An 18,207-nucleotide genomic window follows, 5' to 3' on the forward strand; every position below is an offset into this window, starting at 1 on the left:
ACTGTAAGCACTCAATAAATACGATTGAATGAATGAATAGGAACCATCTCTATATGTTGCCGACTTGTACTTCCCAAGCACTTAGTACAGTGCTCTGCACACAGTAAGTGCTCAATAAATGCAATTGAATGAATGAATAGGAACCGTCTCTATATGTTGCCGACTTGTACTTCCCAAGCGCTTAGTCCAGTGCTCTGCACACTGTAAGCACTCAATAAATACGATTGAATGAATGAATGAATAGGAACCGTCTCTATATGTTGCCGACTTGTACTTCCCAAGCACTTAGTCCAGTGCTCTGCACACAGTAAGCGCTCAATAAATGCAATTGAATGAATGAATAGGAACCGTCTCTATATGTAGTTGTGGGGTGAGCAAGAAGCAGCAGTGTGAAGTGCCGACTGGAGGTGGAAGACCAGTACGGAGGTCTGTCTCGTTGGTCCTTGACGAAGATCCAGTGATGGTAAAATTCACCTGTGTGTGTGGGTGTAACTGAAATTCATTGTCGTATTTATTGAGCGCTTACTGTGTGCAGAGCACTGGACTAAGCGCTTGGGAAGTCCAAGTTGGCAACATCTAGAGACGGTCCCTACCCAGTCTAGGAGTCTGAAATGGTCACTGTGGTTCCAACAACACACCACGAGCTCACAAAGATCGTCAACGGCCGTGCCGTCGTGTTTGTCGTTGGCGGCGTCAAGCACCGAGTTCACTTTTGCCCACCCGTCCTAAGGGAGCGTGCCGTGCACACAGCAAGCGCTCAATAAATACCAGTGACTGATGAACTCCTGCTGGATGTTTTGCCCGCCTGTCAGGAAAGGGAGCAGAAATAGGCCATTCAAAATTTGGACTTTTGAAGCACTATAAAGGATTATAATTTGGGTGTGGGGAAAGGACCTCGGGGGCTGCTTCATAGAGGCTCTGGCAGCGCTGTTTTGGGGAGTTAATTGCCATTATTAAATCTGTTAAATTGAAATGGGCCATAACTGGGTTATTTTACTTATTATTAAGACTGTGAGCCCCACGTGGGACAATCTGACCGCCTTGTGTCCTCCCCAGGGTTTAGAACAGTGCTTTGCACATGGTGGGCGCTTAATAAATGCCGTCATGATTATTAGCATTCCAGTTCAGCATATAGAAGCAGCCTGGCTCAGTGGAAAGAGCATGGGCTTGGGAGTCAGAGGTCATGGGTTCAAATCCCGGCTCTGCCGCTTGTCTGCTGTGTGGCTTGGTGCAAGCCGCTTCGCTTCTCTGGGCCTCAGTTACCTCAGCTGGAGAATGGGGATTAAGATTGTGAGCCCCACGGGGGGCAACCTGATCACTTTGTATCCTCCCCAGCGCTTAGAACGGTGCTTTGCACATAGTAAGCGCTTAACAAATACCAAAATTATTATTATTATTCTCCTTTTGAGTGGGGATTCAGGCTGTCATTTGTAATTTTTTCATGTACCTAGCTTGTAAGCTCATTGTGGGCAGGGCATGGATCTGTTGTGTTATTCTATTGTCCTCTCCCAGGCGCTTAGTAAAAATGGTGACGATGGCACTTGTTAAGCACTGACTATGTGCGAAGTGCTGGGAGGGATACAGGGTGATCAGATTGTCCCACGTGGGGCTCACAGTCTCAATCCCCATTTTGCAGATGAGGTAACTGAGACACAGAGAAGTTGTGACTTGCCCCAAGTCACACAGCTGACAAGTGGAGGAGTCGGGATTAGAACCCATGACCTCCGGCTCCCAAGCCCGCTGAGCCGCGCCGCTTCTCTGTGCTCTGCACCCAGTAAGGGCTCCATAAATACGGTGGACTGACTGCGTTTGACAAAGTGGGCAACGAACACAAGGTTGTTGCTGCTGACAGCAGACCAGCCTCGAGATCCTTTTTGGAATTCGCTCATTCCGGGGTGACACGAGTGTAACGTTATTCCCGTAGGGAAAGACAGCTTGGTTTAAGACGAAGGCCTGGCTGCCAGGCCTTAAAGCCCCGTAAGTTGGGCTCCTAATCCCTAAACCTGACTCTTTCCCGGAGGTGGGATCTGCCAGAACGTCGAGTCAGATCGGTGCCGGTTTCCCGCAGAGGTGAGGTGCCGTCTTTGAAAAAGAGCGAGTTAACCGTATCCCGTTTCCTTTTTTCCAGACGTCCTTCGCTTTGGAGAACCTGACGGCCACACAGCTCTGCAACTCCTCCGCCGTTCCTCCCGGTAGCATCAAAGACAAAGCGGTGGTGGTAATGAGAGGGAGCTGCCTCTTTCTGGAAAAAGCAAGGATCGCCCAAAGCAGAGGAGCTAAAGTCTTGCTGATTGCGAGCAACACCGCACTAGTAAGTTTGTAGGAGAAATGTTCCGAATAATTAGTGAACATTTGCCGGAGATAAGATAGTTGAGCCTTGGGAAACGAGGGCAGTTTTTCCCCCCTTTTTTCTTTTCCCCTCCTGGAGTGGTGCTTAAGGACTTGGAGAGTTGAATGTCAGAGTTTGAAAGGAATTCTTTTTCATTCTGGGAATCAAGATGGGAAAACAGTTGGGGCTTTCATGCCCGTGGCTCTGCATAGACAAGGCCTCTGTTGGGGAACAAGGCAAATCTGAAATTCCAAGAATGTAGTCCAAGATCAGCACTACACAAGAGACTTTATCTGGAGTAAGATGGATTTCCCCGCTTCTCCCTCATTTCCTTTTTTCCACCTTATTTTTAGAAAATTCTTCCCCATCTGCGTTTGTAGTGTCCAAAGCCGTTCATTTCTGGAAAGTCATTTAGACAAAAAGTTATAATTCAGAGGGCAGCCAGCACTTGGCGATCCCTCTTGTGTGCGAAAAGATGAAATCCCACGATTTTCTGACTTAAATATACTTTGACTTTTCTGGGGATGATCTTTCCAGCTCACCAAGTTCTCTTCAGTTGCTGGTCTTAAATCGTTTCGTTACTTTCAAAATGTGGAATTTTGCAAAGGTGTTTACATGGCGCTTCAGTTCTGAAGACGGGGCTTTTGGTTGCAAGTCAATTTTCTGTCTCAGTCTCCTCCCTCAGGTAACAAAACTGAATTTAGTGATGTGACGATACCCATCGCACTCGTAAGATACGGAGATGTTGAAAACATGCAGCAGGTAAGTAACCGATAGAGAATGACAGTAGACGAATTTTAAGGCTGAGGTAACCGAGGCCCAGAGAAGTGAAGTGACTTGCCCAAAGCCGCGGAGCCGGGATTTGAACCGATGACCTCTGACTCCAAAGCCCGGGCTCTTTTCCACCGAGCCACGCTTCTTTCCCCAGCCCAGAATGAAGCCCAGACTACATTGCTGTCAGCAGGCGCCTTCTCCTTTCATTCATTCGTTCAGTCCGTATTTATTGAGCGCTTGCTGTGTGCAGAGCGCCGTACTAAGCGCTTGGGAAGAGTATAATAGAACAGTATAACAAACGCCTTCCTTTACCGCAACGAGCTTACAGTCTAGAACAGGAGACGGACATTAATCTGATGTCTTCTCCTGTGTCTGCGGCCCTGACTTTCTCGGGGGGAGGGCTCCCGGCTGCTAAAAAATACCCCCACCCCTAAAAGACACTTCCCAGGTCTCTGTGGCTAGGGAGCCCAGAATGGAGAAGCAGCGTGGCTCAGTGGAAAGAGCCCGGGCTTTGGAGTCAGAGGTCATGGGTTCAAATCCCGGCTCCACCACTTGTCAGCTGGGTGACTTTGGGCAAGTCACTTAGAGAAGCTGGGTGGCTCAGTGGGAAGAGCACGGGCTTGGGATTCAGAGGTCATGGGTTCTAATCCCAGCTCCCCCACATATCTGCTGTATGACCTTGGGCAAGTCACTTAACTTCTCTGTGCCTCAGTTACCTCATCTGTAAAATGGGGATTAAGACAGTGAGCCCCACGTGGGACAATGTGATCAGCTTGTACCCTCCCCAGCGCTTAGAACAGTGCTTTGCACATAGTAAGCACTTAACAAATGCCATCATTATTATTATTATTATTCTCTGTGCCTCAGTTACCTCATCTGTAAAATGGGGATTAAGACTGTGAGCCCCCCGTGGGACAACCTGATCACTTTGTAACCTCCCCAGCACTTAAAACAGTGCTTTGCACATAGTAAGCGCTTAAAAATACCATAAAAAAAAAAATGAATTTTAAGAAACCCTTTACCCTGGGATTCCTTTGCTGTTGTTACTATATTAGCAGAAGGACCTGGAGTTGCCCTGGGAAAGAACTGTTTAAAATTCATATAGAGAAGCAGCGTGGCTCAGTGGAAAAGAGCCCGGGCTTTGGAGTCAGATGTCATGGGTTCAAATCCCCGCTCCGCCTACTGTCAGCTGTGTGACTTTGGGCAAGTCGCTCAACTTCTCTGTGCCTCAGTGACCTCATCTGTAAAATGGGGATTAAGACTGTGAGCCCCCCTTGGGACAACCTGATTTCTAGACTGTGAGCCCACTGTTGGGCAGGGACTGTCTCTATGTGTTGCCAACTTGTACTTCCCAAGCGCTTAGTACAGTGCTCTGCACACAGTAAGCGCTCAATAAATATGATTGATTGATTGATCACCTTGTAAGCTCCCCAGCACTTAGAACAGTGCTTTGCACGTAGTAAGTGCTTAATAAATACCATCAAAAAAAAATGAATTTTAAGAAACCCTTTACCCTGGGATTCCTTTGCTCTGTTACTATATTAGCAGAAGAACCTGGAGTTGCCCTGGGAAAGAACTGTTTAAAATTCATATAGAGAAGCCGCGTGGTTCAGGGGAAAAGAGCCCAGGCTTTGGAGTCAGAGGTCATGGGTTCAAATCCCGGCTCCGCCAACTGTCAGCTGTGTGACTTTGGGCAAGTCACTTCACTTCTCTGGGCCTCAGTTCCCTCATCTGGAAAATGGAGATTAAGACTGTGAGCCCCCCTTGGGACAACCTGATTTCTAGACTGTGAGCCCACTGTTGGGCAGGGACTGTCTCTATATGTTGCCAACTTGTACTTCCCAAGCACTTAGTACAGTGCTCTGCACACAGTAAGCGCTCAATAAATATGATTGATTGATCACCTTATAAGCTCCCCAGCGCTTAGAACAGTGCTTTGCACATTAGTAAGCGCTGAATAAATACCATCAAAAAAAAAAATGAATTTTAAGGAACCCTTTACCCTGGGATTCCTTTGCTCTGTTACTATATTAGCAGAAGAACCTGGAGTTGCCCTGGCAAAGAACTGTTTAAAATTCATATAGAGAAGCAGTGTGGCTCAGTGGAAAAGAGCCCGGGCTTTGGAGTCAGAGGTCATGGGTTCAAATCCCGGCTCTGCCAACTGTCAGCTGTGTGACTTTGGGCAAGTCGCTCAACTTCTCTGTGCCTCAGTGACCTCATCTGTAAAATGGGGATTAAGACTGTGAGCCTCCCGTGGGACAACCTGATCACCTTGTAACCTTCCCAAGCGCTTAGAACAGTGCTTTGCACATAGTGCTTAATAAATGCCATCATCATTATTATTATTATTATTATTATATAGAGTCATGGCCTATTGATAAAAACAAGGGCATGGAGTCAGAGAACTTGGGTTCTAATCCCAACTCCGCCTCTTTCCTGCTGTGTGGCTTCGGGCAAGTCACGGAGTTCTGATCCCGGCTCCGTCACTTGTCTGCTGTGTGATCTTGGGCAAGTCACTTAACTGCTCTGTGCCTCAGGTACCTCATTTGTAAAATCATCATCATCAATCGTATTTATTGAGCACTTACTGTGTGCAGAGCACTGTACTAAGCGCTTGGGAAGTCCAAGTTGGCAACATATAGAGACAGTCCCTACCCAACAGTGGGCTCACAGTCTAAAAGGGGGAGACAGAGAACAAAACCAAACGTACCAACAAAATAAAATAAATAGAATAGATATGTACAAGTTAAATAAATAAAGAAATAGAGTAATAAATATGTACAAACATATATCCACATATGCAGGTGCTGTGGGGAAGGGAAGGAGGCAAGATGGGGGGATGGAGAGGGGGACAGGGGACAGGGCCTGTGTCCAATTTGATGAACGTGTGTCTACCCCAGTGCTTGGCACATGGCTTTTAACAAGTACCGTAATAATAATAATGGTAATTATTATAATTATTTGTATTAGTTTTTGCCATTCTGGCATTTACTCGCCCCGTTGGTTTGCCCTGACGGCTAATTCCGAGCTCATTCACTCAGAAAGGTCTGTCGCTCCGCGAACTGATCTGTCTTTCTCCTTCTGGCCTCTCATCCGTTCGTTCAGCTCTAACAACTGCTCCTCACACTGTTACGGAAATCCCCTCTGTCGCCGGCGCCGTGACCGGTTCACCGGGAATTTCGACTTCCACGGCTTCTTCCTCGAAACCGAATTTCCGTACCAAACGGCCCGAGTGGCCCTTAAAGCAATTTCTGTACTAAAAATCATCATTCCAACCTCCCACCCACAGGCATCTTACTGGCGTTAGAAGTAGGGCACCGAGTTATTTGAAGCGGCGCGTTTGTGCACCCAAAATTCGGGCTCTGTAGGTGATCGGGAAGAATGAGTCTTTCGCACAAAGCCGGAAAACAAAACCCTTCAAAATCTGCAGCCGATTGCTGAGAGAAGCCCGTCCGTTTCCCCCCACCCCGGCCCCCGTTTAATTGGTTTATCTCTTTCAGACTTTTGGAAATAACATCTCCGTGAAACTTTACTCACCACCGTTGCCTGAATTTGACTACAGTATGGTGGTCATCTTTCTAATTGCTGTACTGACCGTGGCCTTAGGAGGTTATTGGAGTGGCGTCTCAGAATTGTAAGTTTGACCGACCTAAGCGCGTCCTGGAGACCTAATGTTTCGTAGGCAGTGTTTGCTAAGGAAGCCTTTAAAAATCGTGTATGTGTCTACGTGCGTGCACACATTCAGTTAACTAGTGATTTTTCTCAATCAATCAATCAATGATTTTTATTGAGCGCTTACTATATCCTCTAAGCTAGCTCTCTTCCTCCCTTCAAGGCCCTACTGAGAGCTCACCTCCTCCAGGAGGCCTTCCCAGACTGAACCCCCTCCTTCCTCTCCCCCTCGTCCCCCTCTCCATCCCCCCATCTTGCCTCCTTCCCTTCCCCACAGCACCTGTATATGTGTATATATGATTGTACATATTTATTACTCTATTTTACTTGTACATGTCTATTATATTTATTTTATTTTGTTAATATGTTTGGTTTTGTTCTCTGTCTCCCCCTTCTAGACTGTGAGCCCACTGTTGGGTAGGGACCGTCTCTATATGTTGCCAACTTGTACTTCCCATGCGCTTAGTACACTGCTCTGCACACAGTAAGCGCTCAATAAATACGATTGATTGATTGATTGAAAGTAGAAGTCAGATACATCTATGCAAACAGCCCCTATTGCGGCATAGAAATCGGTTTGATGGGGGAAATACAGCACCAGCAAACCAGAAGCAGGGGTTTCTTCTACTTTGTAGCCTTTTCTTCGGAATGGCGACCCCGAAACTAAGGGTGTCCGCCCGGTGCCTTTTCAAATTCTGGTTTTCATTCATTCATTCGTTCATTCAGTCGTATTTATTGAGCACTTACTGTGTGCAGAGCACTGTACTAAGGGTGACCTTGGGCAAGCCACTTAACTTCTCTGTGCCTCAGTTACCTCATCTGTAAAAGGGGGATTAAGACTGTGAGCCCCACGAGGGACATGGACTGACGAGAAGCAGCGTGGCTCAGTGGAAAGAGCCCCGGCTTTGGAGGTCCTGGATTCAAATCGCGGCTCCGCCAATTGTCAGCTATGTGACTGTGGGCAAGTCACTTCACTTCTCTGGGCCTCAGTGACCTCATCTGTAAAATGGGGATTAAGACTGTGAGCCCCCCCCATGGGACAACCTGATCGCCTTGTAACCTCTCCAGTGCTTGGCACATAGTAAGCACTTAATAAATGCCATCATTCATTCAATCATATTTATTGAGCGCTTACTGTGTGCAGAGCACTGTACTAAGCGCTTGGGAAGTCCAAGTTGGCAACATATAGAGACGGTCCCTACCCAACAGTGGGCTCACAGTCTAGAAGGGGGAGACAGTCAACAAAACAAAACATATTAACAAAATAAAATAAATAGAATAAGTACAAAAAAAAAAATATATATATATATACACACACATATATATATTATTTGTACTTATTCTATTTATTGTACTTATTTATTTATTTATCTATTATCTAGATTTATCTATTATTATAAATTTATTTATTGTACTTGTATTATTTGTACATATATATATATATATATATATATATATATATATATATATATATATATATATATATATATATATATAATTATCATTTACTTGGGGCCCTTCCAATATCTGTTGAAAAGTCAGCGCTGTTTGGGGGAATTTGAAGCAGGAAACATTATACTCGGTCGTCACCGGGACGTCTCGTGTGTGTTTGTGCAGTGAGGAAATGAAAGCCGCGACCGACCCCGAAGAAAGAGAGACGAGGCGAAAGAAGGAAGAAAACGTGACTTTCACGCCGCTCACGGTTGTGATATTTGTGGTCATCTGTTGTGTGATGCTGGTCTTACTTTATTTCTTCTACAAATGGTTGGGTAAGGAAAAGGATCCTCCACTCTCCTCCCCGTGGGGAAACGCGGGGGAAAACTGTCTCCTCCTTGGATCCCCCCCCGGGCCCCTGTGGGACAACCTGATCACCTTGTCACCTCCCCGGCACTCAGAGCAGTGCTTTGCACATAGTAAGCGCTTCATAAATGCCATTATCATCATTATTATTATCATCAGCCCTCCCACCCTGGGTTAGTGATGCAGAGATAGATTAAAAAAGACCGGGAAGGAGACCAGGTGACCGGTCTGGAGTAGCCCGAGGCCCAAAGCGAGGGTCTTCCTTAAAGTTTCCCCAAAGGACCCCATCCAGGGTCGTGAAAGAGGAGGTCCCTGAGTGATTTTAAGCAGCGTGGCTCAGCGGAAAGAGCCCGGGCTTTGGAGTCAGAGGTCATGGGTTCGAATCCTGGCTCTACCACATGTCTGCTGTGTAACCTTGGGCAAGTCACTTAACTTCTCTGAGCCTGTTACCTCATCTGTAAAATGGGGATTAAGACTGTGAGCCCCACGTGGGACAACCTGATCACTTTGTATCCCCCAAGCTCTTAGAACAGTGCTTTGCACATAGTAAGCACTTAACAAATGCCAACGTTATTATTATTATTTATTATTATTATTATTATTATCTGCGGATATTTCATGTAGACGCCGCATGCAACAATGATACCTCCCCCCACGGGGCCTACTGGATCGAGCCCGCGGTCGGAAGGACGTGGGGTTTCCAGTCTGCTGGGTGGCCTGGGGCAAGTCACTCCAATCAATCAATCAATCAGCCGTATTTATTGAGCGCTTACTGTGTGCAGAGCACTGTACTAAGCGCTTGGGAAGTACAAGTTGGCATCACATAGAGACAGTCCCTACCCAACAGTGGGCTCACAGTCTAAAAGGGGGAGACAGAGAACAAAACCAAACATAGTAACAAAATAAATAGAATAGATATGTACAAGTAAAATAGAGTAATAAATATGTACAAACATATATACAGGTGCTGTGGGGAAGGGAAGGAGGTAAGATGGGGGGGATGGAGAGGGGGATGAGGGGGAGAGGAAGGAAGGGGCTCAATCTGGGAAGGCCTCCTGGAGGAGGTGAGCTCTCAGTAGGGCCTTCACTTCTCTGGGCCTCAGTTCCCTCATCTGGAAATGGGGTTGAAGCATTGGAAGCATTTAGCTTTTTCTACCCCTTCTTAGAGCAATGTCCAGTCTTCATTTCCATGCTATGCTCTTCCTAATTTTAGAGGGGCACCGATCGATAATAATCATGGTATTTGGAAGCATTGGAAGCATTTAGCTTTTTCTACCCCTTCTTAGAGCAATGTCCAGTCTTCATTTCCATGCTATGCTGTTCCTAATTTTAGAGGGGCACCGGTAGATAATAACTGTGGCATTTGCTAAGGCGCTTACTATCTGCCAGGCACTGTACAAAGCACTGGGGTGGATACAAGCAAATAGGGTTGGACGCAGTCCTTATCCCACGTGGGGCTCACAGTTTCCATCCCCATTTTAGAGTTGAGATAACTGAGGCTCAGAGGAGCGAACTGACTTGCCCAAGGTCACACAGAAGACAATTTGTACTTCCCAAGCGCTTAGTACTGTGCTCTGCACACAGTAAACGCTCAATAAATACGATTGATGATGATGATGATGAAGTGGCAGAGCCAAGATGAAAACTTTTGACCTCCTGATTTCCTAGCCCGTGCTGTATCCACTACACCACACTGATTATTCCAAACAAGGCAGCCCCAGGTCAGGCCTAAGAAACCACCTCCTGAGCTAACAATCAGTCGTATTAAGTGCTTACTGTGTGCAGAGCACTGTGCTAAGCGCTTGGGAGAGTCCAGAGGAGCAGGGTAGCAGAGTTGGTGGCCCACAACGGGCTTGCAGTCTAGAGGGGGAGATGGAAGTTAACATCCCTAAATAAATTACAGCTCTGTTACCGACCCGTGGTTACCTTAATCGTCCTCTGCGGTGTTTCCCCATCACTTCTTTCTCCATCACTTCTCTCCTTTCCTCTTCCACATCTTGACACGGTTTCCTGTTCCTCCCTGTAGTGTACGTGATCATATCCGTTTTCTGCTTGGCCTCCGCGATGAGCCTGTACAACTGCCTTGCTGCATTAATTAGACAAGTACCGTTTGGACAATGCAGGTATGTTTCAGCAGGGCAGACCCAACGGTTCATTCATTCATTCAGCTGTAGTGAGCGCGTACTGTGTGCAGAGCACTGTACTAAACACTTGGGAAATACCAGTTGGCAACATCTAGAGACGGCCCCTACCCAACAGCGGGCTCACAGTCTAGAAGGGGGAGACAGGCAATAAAACAAAACATATAGACCAAATAAAATAAATAGAATAAATATTTACAAGTAAAATAAATAAATGGAGTAATAAATATGTACCAACATATATACAGGTGCTGTGGGGAGGGGGAGGAAGGGGAGAGGAAGGAGGGGGCTCAATCTGGGGTTAGGTCGATTAAAAGGTTTCAAACCTGGAGCTTTCCAAAGATGACACATTGGACGGTTATAATATAAAATTCTCCGGGGTTCCAGCAGACTTCTGCCTTTTAAAAGAACCATCAAGGTGGTTATGTTAGTTGGGTTTATTTTCTCCTTGCTCTGCTTTTCTTATATTTTACTGTTCTTATATTTTATCTTACCCGAGCACTTCGAGCCTGAAAAGGTAACCAGGTTTCCAGTGCAGGGAATGCACCTGTCACTCTGGTGCCAGTACCCGAGTTCTCTGAAGAATATTTGGCCGATGTTGGACTTACATCATAAAGTGTTAGTTTTCAAGCAATGTTATCAATAAGATTGGGGTGGGTTACGAGCACCGTTGCAATTGGAGGTGTTAGGCTTTGCCGAGCCTGGATCTGACTTGTGTATAAGTTTTTGCTCCCCATAACTCCAATGTGTGCTCTTCACCTTCAAACAATTTAATGAGGATGAATTTGAATGGAGAACTTCATGGTGACGACTGTTTTAACATCATTCATTTGCCTTTCTAATTTCTCACATGTTGCCGTTCTAGCTAAACCAAATCTCTGTCTTGCTTTTTCTTTTTTTTTTTTTAAAGAATTCCATGCTGCAACAAACACCTTGAAGTGAGGCTTATTATCCTCGCTGGGTTTTGCATAGCTGTAGCTGTCGTTTGGGCTGTGTTTCGGAATGAAAACGGGTAGGTGAAATCCATTTCTCGCGTAAGTCTCCCATAAATCCCGCCATCACTCAAGGGTTTAGGGAAGCAATTCCAGAGCCCCGGAATTCTGAAATGGTGTAACCTTCTGGGAATTCTCTATCAAATCAATTTGGAACTACGGTCCCTGGATTCCAACTTTGTAAACCGACTTTCTGTTAACGGTCTATCCCTTAGCCTACGAGGAAAATATTCTAAACCTGACGATTTGAACCCGTGGGACCAACTTGGGGAATATGAGAACGGGGCCCTTTGTGTGGAAGGGAAGTGAATTTATTTCGCAAGTCTCACTCTGTTTTCCTCTCCAGTGCTTTTGGAATGTATTTTGTCTCTCCCTGGAGATCTTTGGCACTTGCAGTGAACTCTCGGGAAAAGTTCTACTCTAATTTATTTTAATGTCCATTTTCCAGTGCTTTTGGAATGTATTTTGTCCATCCCTGGAGATCTCTGGCACTTGCAGTGAACTCTCGGGGAAAGTTCTACTCTTAATTTATTTTAATGTCCATTTTCCAGTGCTTTTGGAATGTATTTTGTCCATCCCTGGAGATCTTGGGCACTTGCAGTGAACTCTCGGGGAAAGTTCTACTCTAATTTATTTTAAAGTCCGTTTTCCAGTGCTTTTGGAATGTATTTTGTCTATCCCTGGAGATCTTTGGCACTTGCAGTGAACTCTCGGGGAAAGCTCTACTCTTAATTTATTTTAAAGTCCATTTTCCAGTGCTTTTGGAATGTATTTTGTCTATCCCTGGAGATCTTTGGCACTTGCAGTGAACTCTCGGGGAAAGTTCTACTCTAATTTATTTTAAAGTCCGTTTTCCAGTGCTTTTGGAATGTATTTTGTCTATCCCTGGAGATCTTTGGCACTTGCGGTGAACTCTCGGGAAAAGTTCTACTCTAATTTATTTTAATGTCCATTTTCCAGTGCTTTTGGAATGTATTTTGTCTATCCCTGGAGATCTTTGGCACTTGCAGTGAACTCTCGGGGAAAGTTCTACTCTAATTTATTTTAAAGTCTATTTTCCAGTGCTTCTGGAATGTATTTTGTCTCTCCCTGGAGATCTTTGGCACTTGCAGTGAACTCTCGGGGAAAGTTCTACTCTAATTTATTTTAATGTCCATTTTCCAGTGCTTTTGGAATGTATTTTGTCTATCCCTGGAGATCTTTGGCACTTGCAGTGAACTCTCGGGGAAAGTTCTACTCTAATTTATTTTAAAGTCCATTTTCCAGTGCTTTTGGAATGTATTTTGTCTATCCCTGGAGATCTTTGGCACTTGCAGTGAACTCTTGGGGAAAGTTCTACTCTTAATTTATTTTAATGTCCATTTTCCAGTGCTTTTGGAATGTATTTCGTCTGTCCCTGGAGATCTTTGGCACTTGCAGTGAACTCTCGGGGAAAGTTCTACTCTTAATTTATTTTAATGTCCATTTTCCAGTGCTTTTGGAGTGTATTTTGTCTCTCCCTGGAGATCTTTGGCACTTGCAGTGAACTCTTGGGGAAAGTTCTACTCTTAATTTATTTTAAAGTCCATTTTGCAGTGCTTTTGGAGTGTATTTTGTCTCTCCCTGGAGATCTTTGGCACTTGCAGTGAACTCTCGGGGAAAGTTCTACTCTCATTTATTTTAATGTCCATTTTCCCCGCTAGATTGTAAGCTCCTTGTGGGCAGAGATTGTGTTGGCCTGCTCTGCTGTGGTGTTTTGTACTGTACTCTCCCAAGCTCCTAGTACCGTGCCCTCCACACCGTAAGCGCTCAATCAGTCGGCGTCATCAGTGAGCTCTTACTGTGCGCTGAGCACTGTACTAAGCCCTTGGGAGAGTACAGTACAACAGAGCCGGTAGACATGTTCCCTTCCTCCCAAAACCAGCGTTCCCCTGCAGCTCTTTGTTCTCAAGGAGACCAGTTGTCCATATCACTTCTACTTCTCTTTTTTTAATCTTTTTTTTCTTTTTCCATTAAAACGCCCGTAGATTGTCAAATTACCAATTCCCAGCGGTTAGCACGTATTCCTAGCCACGGCCTGTTTTATGTATTCAGAACCATTTTAAAAATCGCAGTTGCTCCAAACAGGATCTTTTTTTCATCTCTATTCCAGGTGGGCTTGGGTATTACAAGACATCCTGGGCATCGCATTCTGCCTCAATTTCATCAAAACCCTGAAAATGCCCAACTTTAAGGTAGAGTATGTTGCTTTTTAATCTCATTGTTTCAAGCTACCCACTGAGGGAGACTAAATGCGAAAGGAAGGAAGTGGCTTTTATTTGGTCCCTTTAAAGGCTATGAGGGATTGATTCCGTTTAGCGGATAATATTGCAGATACGACCCAAAAAACATCCTTTAAATCATGCCCAGTGTACGCTTGCCAGCAGTTGATTTGTACTGTCACCGTTCCGTTACTTCTTCTCGTGGGCTTGGAAATGCGGCCTTTAATTTTGGCTTTTTCTTTCCACAGTCATGGTCCCAATAAAGGCTATGAGGGATTGATTCCGTTTATCGGATAATATTGCAAATACGACCCAGAAAACATCCTTTAAATCATGCCCGGTGTATGCTTGCCAGCAGTTGATTTGCACCGTCACCGCTCCGTTACTTCTTCCCGTGGGCTTGGAAATGCGGCCTTTAATGTTGGCTTTTTCTTTCCACAGTCATGGTCCCAATATAGGCTATGAGGGATTGATTCAGTTTATCGGATAATATTGCAAATACAACCCAAAAAACATCCTTTAAATCACCCCCAGTGTATGCTTGCCAGCAGTTGATTTGCACCGTCACCACTCCGTTACTTCTTCCCGTGGGTTTGGAAATGCCGCCTTTAATTTGGGCTTTTTTTTTTTCCACAGTCATGGTCCCAATAAAGGCTATGAGGGATTGATTCCATTTATTGGATAATATTGCAAATACGACCCAAAAAACATCCTTTAAATCATGCCTGGTGTACGCTTGCCAGCAGTTGATTTGCACCGTCACCGTTCCGTTACTTCTTCTCGTGGGTTTGGAAATGCGGCCTTTAATTTTGGCTTTTTTCTTTCACCGTCATGGTCCCAATAAAGGCTATGAGGGATTGATTCCGTTTATCGGATAATATTGCAAATACGACCCAAAAAACATCCTTTAAATCATGCCCAGTGTACGCTTGCCCGCAGTTGATTTGCACCGTCACCGCTCCGTTACTTCTTCTCGTGGGTTTGGAAATGCGGCCTTTAATTTGGGCTTTTCTTTTTCACAGTCATGCGTGATTCTGCTAGGCCTTCTCCTCATCTATGATGTGTTTTTCGTTTTCATAACACCATTCATCACAAAGGTACGGCCCCGATCTTTCGACCCCGGGGGAAAGTGCTGATACCGGCCCACGGCTAGTTCACGTTTTCGGTTGCTACCCCCGCCCCCAGATGGAAATGCTTTATGGTAATAATAATAATAATAATTACGGTACTAGTTAAGCACTTGCCGTGTGCCAAGCACTGTTCTGAGCACTGGGGTAAGAGACACGTAAATCAGGTTGGAGCCAGCCCGTCCCACCCGAGAGTAGGATTAAATCCCCGTTTTACAGATGAGGTAACTGAGGCCCGGAGAAGTGAAGTGACTTGCCAAGGTAACACAGCAGGCGTGTGGAAGAGCCTGGATTGGAACCCAGGTCCTCGGATTCCCAGGCCCGTGCTCTTTCCGCTAGGCAGTGGAGGTCATTTCTCAGAAATCCTGGGTTTTTCCATTTCCCCTCTCTTTTAATCTCTTTAGGCTTAAGGCATTTGTTCCATGTTTTGGGGAAATCAGGGGACCAATCTACAGTTGCACCAGTTTAGGTTTTTTCTCCCTTCGTCTCCAAATCTCCCAGAGAGGGAAGGGAAAAGGAAAACCTGGGATTTTTTTTTTAATGGTATTTATGTGCTTACTATGTGCCAGACACTGTACTTAGCGCTGGGGCGGATACAAGCTAATCATCATCATCATCAGTCGTATTCATTGAGCGCTTACTGTGTGCAGAGCACTGTACTAAGCGCTTGGGAAGTCCAAGTTGGCAACATATAGAGGCAGTCCCTACCCAACAGTGGGCTCACAGTCTAATGGGGTTGGATACAGTCCGTGTCCCACGTGGGGCTCCCGGTCTTAATCCCCATGTTGCAGGTGAGGGAACGGAGGCCCAGAGAAGGGAAGTGACTTGCTCGGGATCACCCAGAAGACAAGGGGCGGACGCGGGATTAGAACCCAGGTCCTCTGACTTCCAAGCCCATAGTTTCTCCGCTAGAGAACACCACCTGTTTGCCCCACTCCTTTCGCCCCGACTTTGCCGCATCTCCCCACTCTTCCTCTCCCTTGCTAGGCCTCATTTTCCCGGCACTACCGCCCCACCTCCCTTCCCACCTTGGCCCGCCGCCTGCTCCCACTTTACCCCAGCCACCGATGTCACCCACCCGGCCCTCGGTCCCTCACTTCTACCTACCCGTCATCTCTGAAACGGCGCAGAAATCGGCAGGGACGAAGAATTGGGATAGAGCGGAAGCGTTTCGGGGAATGCCAAGCAGGCGCCCAAACTCCCTTCGATCCGCACCCCGTGACACCGGCCACGGGAACTCCCGCTTCGGTTCCGCCCGACGGCTGCCTGAAATCACGCGGAGTTAACGCTTCGGGTTGGGATTTCACAGTTTAATTTTTTTCCCCGGGGGGCTTTGGGCATGGTGACCCCAATTAGTTTCTTTCAGACTCTGAGCTTAGCCCGCATTCGTGTGTTCGGCTGAGAAGCGGCGTGGTGAAAAGAGCACGGGCCCAGGAGTCAAGTGGACCTGGGTTCTAATTCCGGCTCCGCCACCATCTTCTACGTGGGCCCGGGGAAGCCACTCAGCTCAGGGACATTCCGGGGATCCTCAGTTAGCCGTTTCAGCTGCTAAATAAGAAAAAAAAATGCTTTAACGGGTTTCTTCGTTCATCTAGGGGGCTTATGTGAGGAGGACGCCTCTTTCCGCCAAGTCCATTTTATTGGAGTCGCTGGGGCCCAGTGGGAAGAGCCCGGCCTTGGGAATTAGAGAAGCAGCGTGGCTCAGTGGAAAGAGCCCGGGCTTTGGAGTCGGAGGTCGTGGGTTCGAATCCCGGCTCCGCCACTTGTCAGCTGGGTGACTCGGGGCAAGTCGCTTCACTTCTCTGGGCCTCAGTTCCCTCATCTGGAAAATGGGGATTAAGTCTGTGAGCCCCACGTGGGACAACTTGATTACCTTGTATCTACCCCAGCGCTTAGAACAGTGCTTTGCACATAGTAAGCGCTTAATAAATGCCATCATTATTATTATTATTATCAGAGGACTTCAGTTTTAATCCACTTGTCTGCTGGATGCGTGACCCTGGGCAAGTCACTTGTCTTCCCCGGGCCTCCATTCTTTCGTCTGCAGAATGGGGATTCGGTCCCCGTTCTCCCTCCTACACGGACGGCGAGCCCTAGTTGGGATCTAGAGAAGCCACGTGGCTCAGTGGAAAGAGCTTGGAAGTCGGAGGCCACGGGTTCGAATCCCGGCTCTGCCTGTTGTCAGCTGTGTGACTTTGGGCAAGTCACTTCTCTGTACCTCAGTTACCTCATCTGTAAAATGGGGATTAAGACCGTGAGCCCCAAGTGGGGCAACCTGATCACCTTATACCCTCCCCAGCGCCTAGTACAGTGCTTTGCACATAGTAAGCGCTTAACAGATGCCATCATGATTATTATTTATCTGATGATCTCCCCCAGCGCTTAGTACAGTGCCTGACACACAGTGAGCACTTAACAAATGAGTTCCCTCAGTTCCCTCACCTGTAAAACGGGGATGAAAACCGTGAGCCCCATGTTCATTCATTCATTCAATCGTATTTATTGAGCGCTTACTGTGTGCAGAGCACTGTACTAAGCGCTTGGGAAGTACAAGTTGGCAACGTAACATTTCCTACCCAACAACGGGCTCACAGTCTAGAAGGGGGAGACAGCCGACAAAACAAGTGGACGGGTGTCAAGACGTCAGAAGGAATAGAATTAAGGCTAGATGCACATCGTTAAAATAAATCAAATAGTAAATACGTACAAGTAAAATAAATAGAGTCATAAATCTGTACAAACGTGGGACGTAGACCGTGTCGATCCTATCTCATATCTACTGCAGTGCCTAAGCGTCATCATCATCATCATCAATCGTATTTATTGAGCGCTTACTATGTGCAGAGCACTGTACTAAGCGCTTGGGAAGTACAAATTGGCAACATATAGAGACAGTCCCTACCCAACAGTGGGCTCACAGTCTAAAAGGGGGAGACAGAGAACAAAACCAAACATACTAACAAAATAAAATAGAATAGATATGTACAAATAAATTAAATAAATAAATAAATAGAGTAAAAAAATATGTACAAACATATACATATATACAGGTGCTGTGGGGAAGGGAGGGAGGTAAGATGGGGGGATGGAGAGGGGGACGAGGGGGAGAGGAAGGAAGGGGCTCAGTCTGGG

At 46.2% G+C, this 18,207-nt stretch overlaps 1 protein-coding gene across 2 annotated transcripts in view; it reads left to right on the forward strand.

Annotated features, from left to right (window-relative positions):
- The window catches only part of SPPL2A (signal peptide peptidase like 2A), a 56,348-nt gene that overhangs the window by 19,452 nt on the left and 18,689 nt on the right, over positions 1-18,207 (forward strand). For both annotated transcript variants that reach the window (XM_038766945.1, XM_038766946.1), the window contains exons 3-10: positions 2,129-2,311; positions 3,002-3,091; positions 6,604-6,737; positions 8,393-8,544; positions 10,602-10,698; positions 11,627-11,728; positions 13,840-13,921; positions 14,971-15,045. In XM_038766945.1, coding sequence (XP_038622873.1) covers positions 2,129-2,311; positions 3,002-3,091; positions 6,604-6,737; positions 8,393-8,544; positions 10,602-10,698; positions 11,627-11,728; positions 13,840-13,921; positions 14,971-15,045 — 915 coding nt within the window. The remainder of the gene's footprint in view (positions 1-2,128; positions 2,312-3,001; positions 3,092-6,603; positions 6,738-8,392; positions 8,545-10,601; positions 10,699-11,626; positions 11,729-13,839; positions 13,922-14,970; positions 15,046-18,207) is intronic.

This window comes from Tachyglossus aculeatus, chromosome 26, assembly GCF_015852505.1.
Source record: "Tachyglossus aculeatus isolate mTacAcu1 chromosome 26, mTacAcu1.pri, whole genome shotgun sequence".
In the NCBI taxonomy this organism is placed as follows: Eukaryota; Metazoa; Chordata; class Mammalia; order Monotremata; family Tachyglossidae; genus Tachyglossus; species Tachyglossus aculeatus.